The sequence below is a fragment of the Agelaius tricolor genome, unplaced genomic scaffold (assembly GCF_023055355.1).
Source record: "Agelaius tricolor isolate 1412-34295 unplaced genomic scaffold, bAgeTri1.0.p SCAF_10, whole genome shotgun sequence".
Lineage (NCBI taxonomy): Eukaryota > Metazoa > Chordata > Aves > Passeriformes > Icteridae > Agelaius > Agelaius tricolor.
Window position 1 is genome coordinate 30246726 of NW_027269270.1, and position 21579 is coordinate 30268304.

General features: G+C 41.7%; 1 protein-coding gene across 4 annotated transcripts in view; it reads left to right on the forward strand.

Annotated features, from left to right (window-relative positions):
• The window catches only part of THSD7B (thrombospondin type 1 domain containing 7B), a 299320-nt gene that overhangs the window by 92904 nt on the left and 184837 nt on the right, over window positions 1-21579 (forward strand). For all 4 annotated transcript variants that reach the window (XM_071435444.1, XM_071435447.1, XM_071435445.1 and 1 more), the window contains exon 4: window positions 12833-13628. In XM_071435444.1, coding sequence (XP_071291545.1) covers window positions 12833-13628 — 796 coding nt within the window. The remainder of the gene's footprint in view (window positions 1-12832; window positions 13629-21579) is intronic.

The following is a 21579-nucleotide window of genomic DNA, read 5'->3' on the forward strand; positions in this document are numbered from 1 at the left end:
TTAGCATACCAGCTTTAAGAAAGGGTGTTTAAAAAACACATCCCATGAACAGTAAATATTGTTTGAAGAAACTGGAATATTTGTTTGTTTTAAAAAGATCTGAAGTTTATGCAGATTATTAGCCATATACAGCCTGCTTTTGCTTTCTGTTTATGCTTTTTGGAACACCCTTTCTATATGTGCAGCAGTATCAAGATTAGATATAGACTAAAAATCTTTCTGCATCATCGCAGAAGGAATACAAGTCATTTAAGATCAATTTTCAAAGATGATGAATATCTTGAATTTCTAAACTTCAGACAGGGCAGACTGTAAATGTTTTAAACATGTAATGAATATGGATTACATTTTCTTAGCTCCCTTTTCTTCATTGATTTTTGCATTTGACCAATCATTTCTCTTTGTATATGTAAAATATATGGCTTACTGTTCAAAGGATCCCAAATCAAATTGCCTTTATTTACCTCAGAATATTCTGAAATATTGTTATGGGAATCATAAGAAAGGAATAGACCTTTATAATACAATACTGTTTTCAAGTGGCTTCATTGAATTAAAGAATTCCTGGTGGAATTAAAACTCAATTAAGAGCAGTTATGTCAGTATCCTTAGTGGGAAAGCCAATTTTTCCTATTTGACAGAAGTACCAGTCTGGTTTGTCTATAGCTGAGTGTTCCCCATCTGCTGTGGGTGTATACAGGTTTCCTGTGGCTGGTGCATGGTTACACAAACTCTGCTCTGAACTTTGCAATTCTTTAAACCAGGGGAGAAGACCAAGAGCTGGATTTCCTTCTGGAAGAGCCCAGATAGCCCTTGCCATTTCTTAAGGAATTTTTCTGTAGCAGTTTATTGTTTTCTTGTGGTGATCCTGAATCTTCATGTACTGGTTAATGAACCAGCTGGGGCATGCTAATGAGCTGGTTCATATGGAAACAGCTTACTCATATAAAAGCAGCAAAACTAAAAGCCACTTGAAATCTGTGGTTCAGGATTATTAGCTAAGTGTTTTTATTGCCCTGTTCCCCAAAGTCACTCCTCATTCTGCCTGTCTGCATTCCTCTCAGGGGATTTGGAATAATTAGGTTACCAGATTTCAGTGTTTTGTTCATTGCCTGTCATAATCTGATCTTCAGAAGTACCCACAGCCTCCCTCATGACCCCCAAGGCACTGTGGAAAGGGTTAGGGGCTGGTTCCAGCATTTCAGAGCCCATGGTATGGCAGTCATGATATTTTACATATGCTCTGGTGTGTTGGAGACAGTCTGAGCAGGAAAACACTGATTGATTCCAAAATGTGAGCAAAATGGGATAATTTGGATATAAATATCTCACAGCACATAGTTCTATGTCTGTGTGTTCTTAAATCTTTGGCATCAGTTATGCACAATCACACATATATCCTTTTCTCCTTTTATGAAATAATTTATGATTTTTCTTAATCAGATATGTCTTAACCTATGAAGGGGAAAGGGATACTTGTCTTGGTTTATCTTTTCTGCCATTCCTGAGCTTGAGCAGGTGTTGGAAGGTTCCTTTGATAGCATCTCCTTTCAGTCAGGACTTTGGGCTCATCCACTCCTTTGATTAAACACTGGGGCAGCAACATTTCCTGTCAATATTTAGCAAGTTGAGGGATTTCAGGTGCTATCTGATGAACCTAAATGTGACCTAAATTGAACTGAAAGCAGCTGGAGGCAGGAATGGCCTTTTATCTTCTTGAATCGTGTTTGAAGTTATGCTAGTTCTTTGAGGTGTATTTAAATTAATAACCACTGCATTACCTTGACAATACTGGTAGAGATAACGTGGGATTTCCATTATTGTGGCCTGGTTTTTGATCATTTCCCAGTTACAGTGAGGATGATGAATGAACAACACCAAGAAATTATATTTTAAAACATTAGTTTTGCCATGTGGTGGCACAGGGGACCAGAGATGATTACCAGGGCTAATGCTTAATTTAGAATTATCTAAAAATTTTTACTTGACCCCTTTATATCAAGGTGAATCCGTGGCTGGCTTAGTTTATGCAGGTATCTGAGGCAGTCATGACATCAGTGTATTAGATTTATTGTGCAGGCTAAATTATCATTTTATATATTCAATAGAACTGCTCAGGAGTACAAAAGAGGACTCCTTGCAGTTGGATTTTCATGCAAATATCTTTATTTGTAGTGTAAAACAGTAGAACAGATAGGTGCTCTTGTGCAAATTACTAGCACTGTTTGTAAATATCTCTGCAATTGAAAGCAGCAGAAGTGCCAGATGTGCAATTACATTAGCACAGATATTCTACAGAAAGCTGCTTCTGTGAAACAGAAACAAGCTTAATATGAAAATCTTTGCTTTTGAGAGCATGCATGCTATGCACATCATTAACCTGTTAATTAAATCTATTAAGGGCTGCATTTCCGAGGCCTTGTTAAATGATTACTTACGTGTAAGAACGTCTGTTTCTAAAAAATCTTCACTTGCAAAGTGTGGGCTGGCATTGTGGTGGCAGATGCCTTTGTTTGGATGTGAAATACATGTACAGCATATGTGCATCCATATCTGATATATTCCCATGCCACAATTCTTTTATTTCAAAAAATCAGGGTGTGAGATCTTTTATGGCAACAGTGGCCAAATTTCCAAGTTCAAGATTGTCCATCTCTGCTCAGCAAACAGAAAACCTGAGTGCTCTCTGCCACATCTGGTAGTGGTTTTTGAAAGAAATATGGGGCTGTGCTAGCAAAACCAGCCTCAGGATTAGGTATTATCAGCTGTTTAAACATCTCAGAGGAGGTGGTTTTATCCCTTGTGCTGAAGCTGTGAAAATGTGAGTAAAGGTGTCCATCTGTTAGGATTTCAGTGATAGATGAAGGCTATTCAGAAATGCAAAACCACGATAAATTCAGGCTACTGTGAGCAGAACAGCTGCCAAAGAGGTAGTGAAGATCTGCCAGTCTGCTGAGACTGACCCCTAAGTAACTTCAGGGTGCAGTTTGATGTTTGAACACTTCCATCTTTGACTTACTGGAATTGATGTTCTGCTCTCAGCTTTCTGTATGTCAGAAGTGCAGATGCTGAGAAAAAGCATCCCAAACTCTGCCCCTTCCCCTAAAGTGCTTTTTCCCAGCCCAGACTGTGGGTTAACACCTTGCAGGACCTGCAACTCTTGGGCTCCTGACACAATTTATGGCCCAAACTATGATACTCTCTTCTCTGTTTATCCTTAAGCATTACTGGCTTTTGCACTATGGAATCAATCTCAGCTGGAAGAGGAAAAAACTAAATTAAAATTAAAACTAGTAGAAAATTTCATGGGTTAATACAACCCCTTCATATGATCCCTGGATCTCAGTCTGGCCTGATGTTCAGATCTTAACCTGACCATATTTTGCTCTCTTACCTGCATGTGCAGTCGTTTGGAATGATGCCTGGCAAAATCTGCCTCCAGATGGGATGGAGATTTTTCTTTCTTCACATACTCATCCAGAAATGATGTGCTTAGTTATATTTTGTAATTCTTGGCACAAGATTCCCAAGACTTTTCTTATCTTAACACCTGCAAGCCTGAATGAGGTAATGTAATCATGCTCCCTGAGTGCAAAATGAAGCATTTTAGTATTCTTAGTATTCTGTTCTACTGTCAAGAAGCAGAATTTATGATGTGATGGGAGTTTATTTCAATTAGGACATTATCGTCTTTGTTTTGGCTTTCCTGTTACATTAATTATGGAACTTTTGTGAACTAGATTTAGTTGTTGGTTTTTTTTATTATTATTATTTTTTTTTTATTTTGGGTTTGTTTGTTTGTTTTGTTTTAGTATGTGCTATATGCTTGTCCTTCTTCCCTGAAGGGAAAACCACTGGCATCTCAAAACCTTCCACCCTGCTATGCATTGGAAACTGCAGCTCTTTGAGAGCTCTCTGAGTTCTTTGCTCAGTCACCAGTCAGCAGCCAGTGCTCCCAGTGTGTGTGGGACAGTGAAATTGATTTACTGCTGGAGAACACTTATATTCCACATTTTGGCATAGCTTCTCATTTGGTTTATTCCTGCACAGCTATTTTCACACAACACAGAGAGTTGTGCTTTTCCAAAATGATTTCCCTTGAGAATATGGAGTGTCTAGAGTAAATGGAAATTTAATTATTAATAATTGAAAGGGGATAACTAAATATGGACTGTAAATAAAGTGAAAATGCCCAGTAAAAGCAGATTGTAGATTTCTACAATAACCTCTGTCCAGTTTTTATAGAATTGATAATGCACATGTTTAAAAATAGAACTTTTCATATGAATTAATTATGCTGTTGCCAGGGAATCGTTATTATAGGTGTTCTCCATCTTTGCAGAAATACTAATTAGCCGCAGTTGGGCTCCATGGGGCTCCTGCCCATTGTACAGCTCTTCTGTAATGTTTATTAGGAATAACGAGTGGCCCATGTGGGTTGAGAAGGTGTTTCTGTAGCAGTACCTGATGTCTGTGTTTTACCTTTTCTGTTCCAAGTGCTGTGGGCAGCCCCACTTCTGCTCCAGAGCCAGGGGACAGGAGCTGCTCCAAGGGGGGCTCACCAGAGGTCCCACCTGGAGAACTTCCCAGGAGGACACATCTGCAGGGGGATCAGCTCTGCAGGAGGCTGAGGGACAGGTGAAGCAGCTGCTCTGTTTCACCCCAGCCTGACTTGGTAGCACTTCCATGTGCATCTCCGGATTTCCATCCCTTTACCATCACATATTGATTGCTGTAGTAGCTGAAAATGTTTGTGGGCTTCTGGGCTGTGGTGGGTTATAAAATATGTAAGTTGGAAATAGGATGAAGCTAAGCAGAAAAATTATAGTTCTCCCTTAAAATAATGTCTGGAGGGGGATGCATGTGTTTCTGTGATAATGTGTTTGTGAAGTAAATTTCTGTACTTCAGAAAGGTTTTGCAGGTGTGCAGATTGCTATATTATTTCACAACTTTTTTCTCTGAAACAATTTTTTAATTTTGCTGTTATTTTAATGAACAAACATAATTTAAGCTTCATGAAAGAGTAAGAAAATTAGAAACTGCAGTTGCCACAATTTGGAAGAGGGGTTGGGCTCTATCTTTGGTGTTTTCTGGGTAATGAATTCTTACAGAACTAAAATAGGAATTCTCTGTGTGTCTTGAAGCTCGAATAAGCAGATGTTGAACTGCTGCCTCCCCCAGCTGTCCCAGCAAGGCCTTGTCTCAGGCAGTGAACCTTGGGCAGAAAGTTTCCTGCTGTGGCTCCCTCAGGAGTCCATGAGTGCCAATCTTCCCTGTTCATGAGTTCTTCCCTGTGAGGGGGGTGAGGCCCTGGCACAGGGTGCCCAGAGAAGCCTTGGCTGCCCCATTTCCCTGGAAGTGTGCAAGTCCAGGTTGGACAGGGCTTGGTGGTACCTGGCCCAGTGGAAAGTGTCCTTGCCCATGGCAGGAGATTGGAATGAGATGGTGTTTATGGTCCCTTCCAGCCCAAACCATTCTGTGGTGAGGTTCCTTGTGAAGATGCAGATGAGGTGGACTCTCCAGAGCTGAGTGCATCCCAGCTGGGCTCTTACCAGAACATGGACATGGGGTGAAATGCTTCAAGCAGGCTTTGCATGCTTGAAAAATATCTCAGAGTGACTGCCTCTGTGAAGGGCAGCAGTGTGTGAGAAAAGCAGAAAAAACTCTGTGTGAAGCTTGCTGGTGTGAAAGCAGTGGTGTAAGGAGCTGAATCCAACTGGAGAGACTTCAGAATCACCCAGTTCCTGAGCCAAGTGAGAAATAACCCCATTCACAAATCTCTCTCTCTCTCTCTCTCTTACTTTTACTTGCCTGCAAATATCAGAGTGGACCTCCTCAACTTCTTGTTTCATTGTGCTTGAAGGGATCTGAGATTTCCTGTGGACTGGGGAAAAGATTGAAGTGTACCTGGGGGCTCAGGAGAAGGTGCTGCTGAGAGGGGTGCCCAGCAATGCCAGGATTTCCCCACAGCCCCCACTGGTAAACGGGTGGTTTGTGTTACTGGAGGTGCTGTGTAACCTGTCTTGTGTTGATTCTGGGTTTGGTTTTTTCCCCGCTGAGAAATAACAGTTCCTGTTGGGGATTACAAACCCCAGAGTCAAGCTGGAGTGACTGAAGAAACATTTCTTTTGCTCTTAAGGTTACATTTACAAACACCTTACAAAGGCTATTATGTTTTAAAAAGAATCAGTTTCCGTCGATGTTTGGAATTCCAAAAAGGCCAGAGTTTGATTATGGCTATTTATAATCCAGCACTGAGGTGTTTTTAATCTCATACCCAGTAAACAATTTAGAGTTGTAATCTGTTGATAAGATCTATTTATCCTTTTTGTTTTTCAATGCACAAGCTTATATACATTACTTATTACTAGGTCTCATATCCTATTTTCCACTGCTGTCAAGGCCAGAAATCTGTTCTCACAGACCCTCAAAACGTGTTGGATGAATATGACAGAAATGTTTTGGAATGTGTGGGGGTATTTTTTATTTTTCTGTTTTTAATTGAGAGTTGAAAGGAAAGAATATTTTTCCCTGGGCTGTCTCCGGGGTGTGGGCACATGATTGAGTAGCTCAGCTAATACCATTTACATTAGTTCTTAATATTGGGAAATCCTGCCTTCCAGTGCCAAGGGGTTAGTAAATCTCTGTATTTTCATAAACAGCAGTGTTCATTACATTCTGCTGCAGAATGTCTTTCTTGCTGGAGTGTGTCTAGAGTGTTACAGCATATGGATAATAAAGAAAAAACCTGAAATGTAAAATTGGAACAAACTGCTGCATGGCTGTAAGTCACTAAATTTCACATTTATTCAGATCTGAAATAAGATGAATAACTAAGCTGCTGAATTGCTCATTTGTGTAGGTCATGAAAGTTTAAAAAAGTGCTGCATATATTTAAAATTAATCCCAGGAATCAGAGGAATTTTTTATGCCCTGTATGACACTCAGCAAATAGAACAAGAGTCTTTTGTATAGAATCTTTCATTCAGATTATAGTACAAAGGGATTTAATGAATTGCTGTTAATAATAAATAGGAAAATAATTGAGACAGTTAAGAATAGGCAAAGTAAATAATCTCTATTTTGGCTGAGATGTGGCAGCAGATGCAGGGCAAGGAGACAGGAGGGCTCTTTTAGAAAGCAAGGGAATGGGCAGTTCAGCCAACTTCAGCCATACTAACATTCCTTTGTATTATGAAATACTGAAACATCCCAGATCTGGTGTCCTAGACTGCAAAGATTTTAGCCTGTTTAGTCTGCAAGAAAATATGTGGCTGTAGGATCCTTATCTAAATCTTTAGAATTATTTTTCTTGGCATAATGTGCTGAGAACCCCAATGCCTTTGTATCATGCCAAGAAAAAAAATATTGGTGAGGAACTATGTTGTAATTTGTGTGATCTTCAACAGCTTTGGCATATGAAAAATAAATATACCTCAAAATCTCATAAAACATGCATAATTCTCATAAAATTACATTAAAATTACATAAATCTCATAAAACCTTCTCATAAAACAACCAGCTATTCTGGTGAAACATATTCAGTGGAATTTATTTTTTCTGTCTTACTAATAGTAAGAGATTAATTAGCTGTAGTGCCATTAGGAAATAGGGCTCGTGTTCTCTGAGTCAGTTGATACCTGTTCTCAGAATTCACAGGCTGAGTTGGAGCTTTGCACTTCCCATAACCATGCTCTGGTGGAAGGATGACATTCAGAGGGCTTCTGGGACATTTCAAACAGAAGTATTCAATTAAAGTGGATGCTGCAGGGATTTTTGGGGAGTTATGTCCTGTCTGGTGGAGTCACTCCTCCGTAAATGAAGTTTTACATCTTTGTTATGATGGATAAGAATTAGGAGTTTCTGTTCAAAAACAAGTTGTTAAGGTCTTGAACAATTGCTCCTAAATTTGATACTTAAACTGAAAGAGAGGGTAAAAATGGGTAGAAAATAGGACTATTCCAATGGTTGTCCATTAATTTTTTCAGTGTTCCTTCAGTGGAGCGTATCTCTTATCTGATACAAATTACTAACACAATATTCTGTTTTACTGATTGCTCATCTTCTGCTAAGTTTGCAAATCAGAGCATAGCAACAGGGACAGAGTCATTGTGGGAGATGCTTATTATTGAATGAATTCTCAGACGGTGAAATGGTTTCAATTAAGCTAAAATGTCACAATAAACAGAGCATAATTATTCTAGCAGTTCTTATGAAACAATAACATACTTACTAAGCAGCTCTTACTGGGATTTCTCTTGTAAGTTTGGTGTTCAGTGGTGTTTTATTTTGTCTGTAAAGTGTAATTATTATCTGTATAGCCTGCTTGCCTTATGTGTGTGTGACCTGTGTGTCAGAGAGCAGATGTCACTGCATCCTTTCAGACACAATTATGGTGCAGTTGTAGGTAGGTCTTGAAGGCAGGAAAAACAAATCAGTGCACAGTGCATCAAATAAACTCAATTTGCTGTGTTATTGCATGTTTTGAAAGGGGTTAGAGAAGCTGAGTGGGGTGATAGTACAGCTCTTTCTGGCTGATCAAAGATGAGAACCAGAACAATGTGTAATTTTGCTTTAACAGATTGTCTTGATTAATTAATCCCTTTCATGTCATTGCTTGTAGTGTTACAGATGCTCTGGAAGAAACAGTGGGATGTCTTTGTTCACAGTTCTTCACAAACAAAGACACCTCATCTGTCTGTTATGATTTTTGTGTGAGCCCAGCAAATTTTGTTTCACTTCTCATTTTTGGAAATAGTGATTTGGTTGAACTTCTCTTTGGCTTGGTTGACTAATGGATTTATTCATGCTGCTGTGTGTTTATTGGTACTTTGCAGATCTCAGTGGTATTTATTAGTGAAAACCTTTTGTTTTTGGCGTCCTGCTGGAGAAAGCCTTGCTTTGAGTTAGATGCTCCTACACAAAGAAACCCAGGTGGAAAAGGACCACGGGAGCTCATTGGTTAAACGTCATCACAGAGCAGGTTCAGCACTGAATGCACACCCTGAGGTTTCTCAGGGTTTGCTCAGTCAGATCTTGGAAACCTCCAAGGATGAGGTTCTGTAGTCCTTTGGGGCAGCCTGTTCCCAGGGTTATCCTCACAGCAGTGAGGTTTTTCCTTACACCCAGCTTGGAGCCTCCCTGTTTCCATGTACATCCGCAGTCTGTGTCCTGCTGCGATGAGATCAAACATCCATCCAGCATTTGATTAGGGTACAATACATAGGAGACAGACTGTCAAGCCTTTATCTTCATATTTTTGTACTTTCTGTAGACAGATCACTGTGAAATTAATTTCCTCTTATTTAGTCTTCTTCTTTAATTACCAGTGGCCTTCCATTCTAGATGGGGAGTTGTAAAGCATGTTTCTGCAGTTCAGGCTTCTGATGCCTAAATTCCAGTGGGTTTATAACACAGTTAGTATTATAATTCACATTGTGCTGAGATGTTTCTTTTAATTGACTCAGATAGATTTTGAGAAAAGTGTAAATTTAATATGAGCCTTCTAAAAATAATTAAATTCTAATTACAAAGCGGACTATTGACTAGAAGTATTTGCAGCTTTCTCCTCATTTAAGCTACTGAAAAGGATATTTAACCAAGCAGTGAAACACTGTGGATAAGTTTACTGCCACGTCCTGAGGAGATTGTCAGGAAGTGAAAAAAATCTATAGTAATGGGTTTTGCATCTGATTTTTTTAACCTTATTTTTCATGCTTCTTTTCCTGGTATGCCAAGAGCAGGCTCTGTTTTTAGCATGATTGTCAGGGAATAATTGCAAATTATAATATGTCTAACGACAGTGTAATTACTTACAAGTTCTTGCTTGGTGGTTTTTTTTTTTGTTTTTTTGTAATTTTTCATTCTAAATTCACATCTGACTTTAAATAATGGCCAGTTCTTGCTTTCTGGCTTCAGCTGAGTGTCTCTCTATCCTGTTAATGTTTGAGTGATCATTCTGCTGTTCATGAGTAGAGCAGTTCATGAGCAGCCCCCAGGAGAGTTCTGTGCAGTGGGGAAAGAGCAGTGCTGGGTTTGATGAGTGATCTCTGCTACAACTGCTTGGCATTCCTCCATGGGGGGGAGGGAGTTAATGCTGCTTTAATGCAATTCACTGTTTTAAGAAATAGTAAATCCTTGATTGGTGTAATGTGTTTCAAGGTCCTATTGGTGTGTTAAGTTTCGTTCATTTAATGCTAATGGGATTTTTTTTTAATGTTTGCTTTAAATATAACTGGTGAAAATGGAACTTCTTCTGTACAGAAACTTCCACATCTCTAAAAACTACACTGCCTTTGCTGAAGTGCTTCACAGAAATAAATAAGTTCACGATACAATTATGTTGTGATGCTTAATCATTGTCACTTTTCCCTGTTAATAAAAAGCCACCCAGGATTTGAGGTCTGAATTTTGACTATTACCTTTAGATGATAGTAATTGCATAATCTGATGTCTGGTTTCAAATCTTGGTGGCAATAGAAAAGATTATTCTGTTAGATCAAGGTGAAGTATCAAGGATGAATGTTTAAGTTGTCAATGGACCTCTTCCCTGTAACTGAACTTCAAAAGCATTTTTAAATATTAATTTTTTTTTTATTACTTAGTTTTTAAGCACACTGGATTCTGCTGAAAGCCTGTCATTAGTGTAGGATAGCTTGTAGAGCACACTAGAGTTTGATGCTGCCTTTTCCCATTCAAGGTACCTGTCATGACTGAGTCCTTACCTTGGGCTGATGTCTTTTGGTGTGAAACAGGCATAAAAAGGACACAGATTTCTGCACATAGCCTGAGGGATTCAGCAAAAGCTGGAGCTGTCCAAACCTCGAGGACTCTGCCATCCCCTCTTGCCCCAGCCTGTCCACCACTGCAAAAGGTGCCTGACTGAGGGCAGAGCTGCAGCCCTGGCTTGGAAGATGGGGCAGGAGGAACATGGGATCTATTGGAAAAGAAGTTTAGTTATATCCAGTTCCTGTCTGCTTCTCTCCTTTCCTAAAAGTACAAACATCAGGAGTTTTTATTTATTTATTTTCATTTTTCATTACTAAGTGTCAAGCCCCTGTCTCTGGAGGATCAACTCCTCTATTCACAGAGAAAGAACGATGGGATTGCCAACAAAACCACCATTGCCTGAAGAAAATACCTGGGATTATAATAGCAGCTGTTATGGGACTGGTTTTGGTTTTTGTGTGTGTTTGAACATCTAACTGATTCCGGTAGTTTTAAAATCAATTTTAAAAAAACCTGACTGCAGTAGCATTGCTTAATATAAATCAACTTATTTGTTGCAAGTTCATTTTCTGCCTTGAAAAAATAGAAATGACAGGGCAGTTGCAGTGTATTTTCAGGCAAGAATTATATATGCAATGTTTGTACTGAACAAAATGGCTCTTTTATGAGGTATTGGAAAGTTTTTAAACTTAGGAACGAGATAACACTCCCTTGAGATGATCATCAAAGTCCCTTTATTAGTTAAGATTCGGCCTGAGTGCTTTTCTCTACCTTTGCTCTTCAGTTTGCTGGCAATTTTCTACTTTATAGCCCTCAGTATTTTTTTGATTTGGTGGATTTTTATTGAATAATATTTTCACAGACAAATCGTTCTATTTAGCCTTGTCTGATTGCTTTCACTTGTAAATCCTCAAGTAAATTTCATACAATTACGTATGTCTGTTTGTGTGCTCCAGAACTGAAAACTACATTGCTGGGTTTTATTTTGGTCTAATTTCTCCTCCTCTTGAATGATGGCTTTGCCACGTCTCATAGTGCCACGTGCTGCAAGTGGAAACGATTTACTCAGTGTACCTTGAGGGTGATTATTTTCATGTATTTATCCTCACTGTTTTATCCCTTTGGATGATGACTCTGCTGCTTCCCAGTGCAGTTTATTCTGTTGACTAATTGCTCTATTAAGACTGTTTTCCTCTTATCTAACTTGACTTTCTTTTCCTATTAGATGATTGTTCTTTTATGATCATTTTTATATTAATTTGTACAAATGAAATTAAATATTCATTTGGGATGAATTTTACTGCTGCAGAAATTAAAGGCTTGCCTTTAATTTGAAGCACTCTGAGGCATTTTCTTTTTTTCCCCAAATTTCTCCAAGTGATTCAGTGATGTGAGTACACTGGGAGAAGCGACTCGCAGCCTTTAGGAAGCACTTAACCAATTTTAGAGACCAGCTGGTAGTTATTTGCTTTTTAAAATATGACAGGATATGGCTTATATTTTATATATAATTTATATTTTTTAACATGGGCAGATAGCGATAGGAGAAGGGGGAATATATTGAAATTAAAGAGGCAAGATTTTGGTGAGAGGTTAGGAAGAAATTCTTTAACCTCAGGGTGGGGAGGCCCTGGCACAGGGTGCCCAGAGAAGCTGTGGATGCTCCATCCCTGGAAGTGTCCAAGCCCTGGCAGAGGGTGCCCAGAGAAGCTGTGGATGCTCCATCCCTGGAAGTGTCCAAGGCCCTGGCACAGGGTGCCCAGAGAAGCTGTGGGTGCTCCATCCCTGGAAGTGTCCAAGCCCTGGCAGAGGGTGCCCAGAGAAGCTGTGGGTGCTCCATCCCTGGAAGTGTCTAAGGCCGGGTTGGATGGGGCTTTGAGCAACCTGGGACAGTGGAAGGCGTTCCATGGCAGGGGGGTGGAATGAGAGGAGCTTTATGGTCCCCTCCAACCCAAACTGTTCTGAGTTGATGGCTTAGTGGTTGTATGATTTTCTGGTTGTCAGGAGGATCTGCAGGGCAGCATTCTGTGCTATTTCTGCCGGTGTCAGAGGGATCTGCAGGGCAGCATTGTGTGGCTTTTCTCACCAGCCCCTCTCTTGCAGGTCACTGGGGCCGCTGCATCGGGGACTGCGGCTCGGGGGGCGTTCGCAGCCGGGCCGTCTGGTGCACCCACGCCGAGGGCTGGACCACGTTCCACGCCAACTGCGACCAGCAGGACAAACCCGAGAGCCAGCGGAGGTGCTTTAAAGTGTGCGACTGGCACGTGGAGCTGTTCGAGTGGGAGGTTTCGGGATGGGACAGGTGCGGGCTCGTCCCGGCTGCGGGCGCTGAGGCGGGGGCCGAGGCCTGTGTCACCGCTCAGCACGGGCTGCAGCGCCGCAGCGTCCGCTGCCTGCAGAAGCTGAACAGGACCGTGGTGTCCAGCGAGATCTGTGAGCACTTCAGCCCTCAGCCGCCTGCCGAGCAGGCCTGCCTGGTGCCCTGCCCGCGGGACTGCGTCGTGTCCCAGTTCTCGGGCTGGTCCCCGTGCGGCCCGGGCTGCGCCGGGAGCCTGCAGCACCGCTCACGGGCCGTCATCGCTCCCCCGCTCTACGGCGGGGCCCCTTGCCCCAACCTGACGGAATCCAGAGCCTGCGGGGCTCCTGCCTGTCCCCTCGGGGAGGAGCAACACACCTACAGCCTCCGCCTGGGCCCCTGGGGCCAATGCCGGCTGCCCCATCCTAAAGACGCGGAGCTGGCGGGCAGGACTATGCAGGATTTGGGCTCGGACTCTGGAGAGCGAAGCACGGCCGGACTTGGCGGCTCTCATCCCCAGCACCCAGCCGGGGAGGTGGAGATTGGGTACCAAACCAGGCAGGTGCGGTGTGTGCGCAGCGATGGAAAGCACGTGGAGCTGAGGTAAGGCTGATTCCCGCTCCGTGGCATGCCCGCTGCATTTGTGTGATGGAGCCCTGGCTCTGCCTGGCAGCACCACAGTGAATGAATCCCCTTCTTGAGTTTAAACTCAATTTTTAATGTGTTTTCTTTATGAACCTTTTCTTGATTTAATTCCTTTCTAGCGTATGTTGAAGATTTTGCATTCTTCTACGATTTGCGACTGTTTAAATTCATTTTATATTTTTTAATAATTCTCTTCTGGGTCTCTTTTTTTTTGTTGTTGTTTTGAGGAAATGGAATTATATATCACTTTGTGCTGTTGCTGGGCCCTGGCTGTGGGAGATGGAGGATCCATTCTCAGTCATGTACTGCATATATTTGGTATAAGAGGCTAAGATTGCATCAGCTTAAATCCTTCATTCTTATGAATCAATACAGGGTAAAATAAGTCTGAAATATTGTGAATATGCTAGAAGGTATATTTTGGAAAGAAACCAGTGAGTAAACCTGGGGTTTTCATCTTTACTGAGGAGCTTTCCTGTCTGGGTGTAACTCTTGGGTGCTGGTAGAGGATAGGTGACTGGCATGCCCATCTTTGATAGAGGTTGATGATTTCTGTCCTTATCTAATGTTTTATCTAATGATTTCTCTTTGTCTTTATAGGTTGCTTTGCTGTAATTCGAATGTGAAGGTTGCAGTAATGTGCAGCAAATAATGGAAAGATTTATTCTTTCTATTTCTCACATATAAATTTAAGCTGAGCTCTGCTGCTTCACTTCAGGTTGGATTTGGGTAGGTGCCAGTAGCTACAGATGACTGATAAATTGATTGACTTATGAGAAAGCCAGAATTTCTGGAGATCTTACTGTGTTCTGTTTTTCAAGGAACTTAGAAGTTCTTGAAAAATCCTTCTCTTGAATTTTGCAGAAATCAAGCTGTTTCTCAATAATCCATAGCTCCTGGCACCTGCACAAACTCAAATGGCAGAGAGAAGGGGTTATTTTGCATCCAATTCTCTACCCCTGTTAATTTCTACAGTGTTTTTGCACACACACTGAGGTGAAAATATGAATTCTAACCTTTTTTCTTACCCACTCCTATTACACCCATTGCCAAGTATGGAGTATTTTTTATCTGTTGGAAAAAAGTCAGGCTTTGTGAAATGTTCCAGCAGTTTCTAACATCTTGACTTTATTACTCTCTTATTATATGCTGATTCTAAATATACAGATTTTATGCTCATGTAACTGCTTGACTTTAATGGAGTCACTTGTGATTTATTCCACAGTGTGACCAGAAGCAGCTTTATGTCTGTTAACACTTGTTAACTTTCTCCTGCCTCTTGTATCTCATTTCTTATCAGCGGCTCTGGGAGGGAAATCCTGATTTTGTTAAAATTTCACTTGCTCTGCCCTCACACACTCACTGCTATATTTGCTCTAATAGTAGAAATGGAAACTTTCTATAAATGTTTTCTGTTTTACACACTGAATTTCTGGATGACAGTGCAGAGTTTTAGTTTTAGTGACTACCCCTGATCGAGCTGTCTTTTTCCTTGTTCCTTTCTGAGTTTTTTGCTGATCTAGCCCCTTTTTTGGGAGTGTACAGCTCCATTAGCCACCTCCTGGCAGTCTTTTTCTGCTGAGCTTGTGTCTCAGATTTACTGCAGAGCTGGGCCTGACCCATCCTTTACTCTTACTCTAAATGCAAGAGCAAAGCCCATTGATTGAGTAGAGGAGAAAAGGTCATGTCATGTTACAGCATCTAGACACTCACACACTTCTCCTTTCTCCTTTTGGACCTAAAATTCAAAGCTAAAAATCCAGCCCAAAATCCAGTCCATGTTCAGTTCCAGGGCTGGAGTGTCACAGATATCAAATACTCCTGACATTGACTCCCTTTAAGCATCCCCTGGTGGTGTCCTCCTCGTTTTGTTGTGCAGCAGATTTGCTGCCATTCTTCTGAAGAGCAGCCTGATCTTACAGATGTTGCTTTACAGCACCGGTGGTATTTTGGCTACTGATAAAGAAGAGTAAATGCATTTGCATAACCCCATAGTGAGGGCTGGCAGGCAGCCAAGTGTCTGCTGTAAACCAGGGAAGAAGTGCCTTATTTGTGCTCCTGCATTTTCCTGGCTGATGTTTCCCATTTTTACTAACGTTGCTAAGCAAGCACCACTGTAAATTAAACTTCTGGAAAGCTGAGGCAAGGGACAGGAATATCCCAAGATGTGCTTTAACAGTGGGCTCTGAGCTGCTGGTCTGCCAGGGCTGTGCCTTCCACCACTGCCCAGTTCTTGCAGGTGACAGGAGGGGTCAGCTAACCACCACCAAGGCCCACCAGAGGAGAGGGGCCACGTCCTCATCCTGCCTCCTAATTTATAATGAAATGGCAAAGGTACCCAATCTATTACCAAGGTTGTTTAATTTACTGGTGTCTGATTGCAGGGCTGTAAATAGGAATTACTTGGAGAGCATGTGGAAGGCTGGACATGCTGTGTCAGGGAAGCAGAGCTGGGGATGTTTTTGATTAAATATCTTTTCAGTCTGGAGGTTCTGCATTTCTCAAAAGAGAAGGAAAAGGGACAAAGGAAGAGGAAAGGGAGGGACAGACCTTTTCGAAAACACCTGAAGTGACAACAATTGAGCAGCCAAACATCAGTAGGCTTCGAGAGGGTTTGCTTTTGCTCAGAAACGATTTTGGTGTAGAAACGTTACATTCATGACAATAAAAGGCGTAACATCAAAATAGAATGATGCTATGGATCTGGTTTGAACCTTTTAAAGACTTTCTTTATTAAAAAAGTTGGATTTTTTTTCATACTATTTCAGATAGAATTCAGGTTTCATTTTAGTTCAGAAAAATGTTATCGTTTTGCCTTAAGCCTTACATCCAATAACAGATTCAAACACAACCACTTCCATGCATTAAAAAAATAAAAAATCTCTGAAAAAGATGCAAGAAATGAATGTGAAAAAATGCTGCTATTTTTGCTTTCCTGTCTTGTCACAGTTGTAAAAATCTGCAGAATAATGAGACAAAAGCACTTGAGTTCCTTCCTTTTTTTTTTAATAAAATGTTGTTTAGGTTAGATACTAAATTGCAGTTTGGTAAAATAAATGTGCATAGTTAGACATTGAAATTCTAAATAAATTTAACCTGATGTTCTAACCTGATGTGTGTGCTCAACTAAGCATACTGAGAAGTTAAAGTCAGGAGCAAACACTTAAAAAGCATTTTTTATTATTATTATTTGGATTAGGAGTCTTTTATGTACCTATTTCTTAAACTCTTCATTCTATGTGTAAGATGACAACAGTGGTATAATAGAGTTGGATTTGGGTTTCTGTTTACTTTACTTTGTAAGTGAAAATTCAGGTCAAACTCAGTCAAGGGACAATCCATCTGTCAAAGCGGAGGTGGAGCAGCATTCAACTCTTTTGTTTGCATCTGTAATTTAAATTTCCATTATCCATTTCCTGGTGGACTGTGCTTAACCACTTTGCTGTTGTATATTTTTAGGAAAAAAATATTTGCAGTTTCAGTGTTGACATTCTTCTGTTCTCTGGATGAATACAAAATTCTGCAGTCCAGAGGTGAAAATGCTGTGCTGTAAAATGCTATTTGATGGTTGTGATTCTGATCTGGGAGAGAAATTCTATGTTCACATTCCTCCTGGCAGATGTAGGAATCAAGCCTCAGTGCTCAGGCTTGAAAACAAATCCCTGAGCTGTTGGAGAAGGAGAATATTCTTTTCAAAAGTTTTGTCTCTCATTTCTTTTGCTTTTATTTAAAAGCACAAGAAACAGAGGAGCAATGATGGCTTTTTTCATTTCCATGAGTAACGATTTAGTGGCCAGGCATTGGAATAGGCTGCTCAGGGGATGGTTCAAAAGGTGTGTGGATGTGGCACTTGGGGATATGGTTCAGTGGTGGACCTGGCAGTGCTGGGTTGATAGTTGGACTCGGGGATCTTAGAGATCTGTTCCAACCCTAATGATTCTGGGGTTCAGTGGTTTTAGAAGTGGTGTCCAATAATAACTGTGGTTTTTCTCCTGTTCCCAAACTGTGCTGGGAGGCAGCTGCCTCTGTAGCCCCAAGATCTCAGAGTCTGCCAAGGTAGTGCAAATGGAAGCCAGCATTTATTTTTAATTAAAACAGAGGATCTGGTGCATTAAGTTCTGGAAACACCAAAACTTTGACATCTCTTTACTGATGTTTGTTTGGATTATAGGTCTCCCAGTTCCCTTTCCCTTAAGTCAGTTTTATGGCAGGCAAATATTCCCCATTTTCACCAACCTGGTGTAAAAGGGGCTGATGTTTCTTCTGCCAAAGAAACCTCTGCTGCACAGATTGAATATATGGTATCCAGAACAGTCCTGTCAGCACTTGAAGACCCTAAAAATACATTAGGAGTTCTCAGAAGTGTGCCTGTTAACACTGATTGCCATTTCTAAGGGAAATAAGTGTTTTAATGCTGTTAGAAACATGGCAAGACTGTCTGTTATGAGATGTTAATATTATTGACCAAGTGCAAAGAGCAGGTAGTGTGAACTCCAGCAGCCTGTAGGGCTGGGTCTTCAATTGCAGAATAGGAGACAGTGCTGAAGAAGAGGAAAAGATGGAAATGGATTGTTAACTTAGCTCACTTCAGGGTTGTCTTGCTCTGCAGCAGGTGGGTTTGAACATGAGTTCCCTGGTCAGGCATGGGACTCCCCAGGAGCCTTCCTGAGCTGCTGGGGGAGAGCCTGGCTGTGGATGTGGTACCCTGTGCTCCTGGGGCTGCCTCTGTGCCAGCAGCATGGCCATGGTGACAGCTTCTTAGTGTGCCCTGTTACTTTGCAGGTGATGCTTTCAGTGTGAAAGGTTTAACAAGAACTGCCTGTCTCACCCTGTAATGTAAGGAAATGCACTCACCTGTGCTTCTGAGTGCCTTGGTACAGCTGGGAAGGGAAGCAGGGGTGACTCCTGTGCTGTGCCCAACCTGATTTACTGGTGCACAGCTCCTGGGTGGTGTTGCTGCTTTTTCCAGCTGATGGACCTGTTCCCACTCATTGCCATGTGGTGGATGTGATGGCTCTGTGACTGCAGGGCATGTAGCACAGGCACTGAGCTGTTGGAAAATGTGCTATTTTTGGTGAGTTGCTTTTTGTCCAGAGCAGGAAGGTGGTGTGGTTCAGCTCATGGCTGCACAGTTTGTGTGTCTCATGGGGGTGTGTGTGGCTGGAGATGGAGGAGATCAGTGGGGCTGCTCTGTGGGCAGCAGCCTGAGGTGACACAGCCCCAGGGATGTGGAGCTGCACAGTCAGGGTGGTACCCAGGGCTGCTTTCCCTCCTCCTCTGCTGCTCTGCTCCAGGACTCTGGGAGTGTGAAACAGACGTGAGTAGGTTTCCTTCCTAGTGTTTTGTGTTTCTTTAATAAGTGGTTTATTGCCCTTCAGCACACAAGAGGCTCAGAGGGCACTGTGCCACTTGAGCTGCGCTCTGTGCTGCTGCTGGCTGCTCACTAATGGATCCATCCTACGCCGCAGACACCGCAGTGTGGGCTGGGAAACAGTTCCTGGGGTTTTACAGTGTCAATCCAAGCATGTAACACACAAAAAAGCATCACTTGTGTAAGTACTCTGCTGGATCACCATTACCAGATCGACCCCCAAGTAGAAGATCTAACCTGAGACATGAATATGTCAAAAATCAGTTTAAAACCAGGGCTGATAGAGTACCTCCTGTCCCCAAGACCTCGTTCCTGTCCCTGCTGGTTTGGACACAGCCACAGCAGCACAATCTGTGTCTGGTTTGCAGCCTCAGATCAGTGAGTGTCTCGCAGGTCTGGGCTTTATCTGTATTAGATTGTCCTAAATACATCTGTGTCTGAATTTCATGCAAAAGGGTGTTTTTACATTTGTCTTTGTGTTGCTCAGTGTCACAATTAATTTGACTTGGAGGCTCTGAGTGAGTAGGTACAAGTTAATTAATTTTCTTTCTGTTCAGCAGTTGCTTGTAATTCTCCCTCAAAAGCCTACTTGAACAGGGTGGAAATTGCCAGCTCCATGTCTCATTCACCTTGAGGTCAACAAAGTTAGCATCTTGCCTTTTATAGCAGGAGCAGTGGGGGAGATTTTCAGAGAAAAGGAGCAGCGATTCAGCCTCTGGCAAAGGCTTTTGCCAGTGCAAGGGTGATTTCTGGGCAGGGATGGCTTTCCCAGCCAGAGGGTTGGCAGAGGTTTGGAGAATCCATTAGGGGAGGTACTGGAGGCATTGTCTGGCTAAGAACTGGGACTGGCAAAGATCCTTTGAACCAAGACTCCAATCCAGATTTTTAAAGGTTACATTTTAGTTGGTGTTTCAGTAAAGATCAGGCAGAGCTAAAATCTCTTTGGCAGTGGTGCAACCCCAAAAGTGGATTTTGCTATTCACACTATATCTGAATGGGGAGTTTTGATTGTTTCGAGAACCAAGATCAGTTACTTTCCCTCCCCCCACCATTCTGTGTTCTTAGATAAACTTCAGTTTTCTGGTACCATCAGTTAGGACAGTGTCTTTTATATGCTACTGTTTTATCTACTGAAAATCAGGAATTATTCTTCCTTGTTAATGTTTTAGCATGGGTGGCTCCCCTGTTGGAAAAATACTAAAAAGGAAATAAAGTGACCATTCACCATTAATGTTCCAAAAAACCACTCAAAACCCCTAGTTTAGTAGGTAGCTGTATCATGATTATTACTTTCCAGAACCTTGTTTTGACAGAACTGATGTTTTGTACCAGAGACAGCTTTGTAATCAGTTCAGTTTGACTTGTAGTAGAGAAATGAGACATGTTTTTCAATTGTAAGCAAGAATAGTTTCATTTTGAGGGGGTTACGTCACAGGCTGTTTGTACTTGTTGAAGTTGTTTAAATAAACCTCAGTACATTCATTCTCACAGCACCTGTGAGATTACTGAGTTTTATTCTGGGCGAAGAAATCAAGACAAAAAGTTGTTATAGTTTTTTTTTTTGTTTACTTTGGAGTTCAAATCGAAGCCACTAAATGCTGGTGATTGAGGGTCTAGTCAAACTTGATGTATTTCAATGGGAATATTCCTGTTGATCTATGTGGAAAGGGGACCAATTTCTAGACTGGAGAAGGGAGTGGGTGCCCTTTATCTTCTCTGCTCTCCCCATGAGGCTGCCCAGCAATGCTGACATGATTGCCCCAGTCTGTTTGCTTTAGTGGGAGATAGTTTGGCCAAACTGTGCTGTAAGGAATAGCAGGAGAGGTAATGGCTGCTTCCCTGGCAGCAGCCCTGGATTTCACACCTTTTAAGTGTACTTGTGTTTGCTCCTTCCAGCTGGCAAAAGCTTTGACCACAAGCAGCTGGAGGCTGGAGAAGAAAAATTAGAGTTCACACTGAGTTCATCAGGTGTGGTCTTAATTTCTGAGGCCAGTTTGCACTGTCCATATAACACTATACAGAAGTCAAAATGTGTTGTAGCTTTGGGACTCTTCAAAATGTTATTCTGGGACTTTGTACCTTGATACCAAATCTCATCAGTTGGTAGCCCTTGGAATTTGGTTTCTTATTGTGTTTGGCCTAGGGCACCATTGAAGTGTTACAGAATGAAGGAGATCATGTCCTGATGTCAGCTGCAGTAATTGAGTCCCAAAATCCAGCCTCAGTTGCAGCATTCCTGAGTCTCTGGTTTTTTGACAGGTTAGAAAACCCTCTGATATTGTTTGACAGCACATGTTTGATAACAGCCTCATGGAACTGAGACCTTTCTTATTAGTGTGGGATTAATTATGTTTTGAAAGAGCAGAGTTGCTCAGCAGGATGTGGGATGGATGGATGGATGGATGGATGGATGGATGGATGGATGGATGGATGGATGGATGGAGAACATCTAGTCCTGTGTGTGGGATGTTGGAAGGGTTACCTGTGTCAGTATTTCTCTTGGGCTTGGATTTTGTTTTCCATCCAGGACAAACTGTG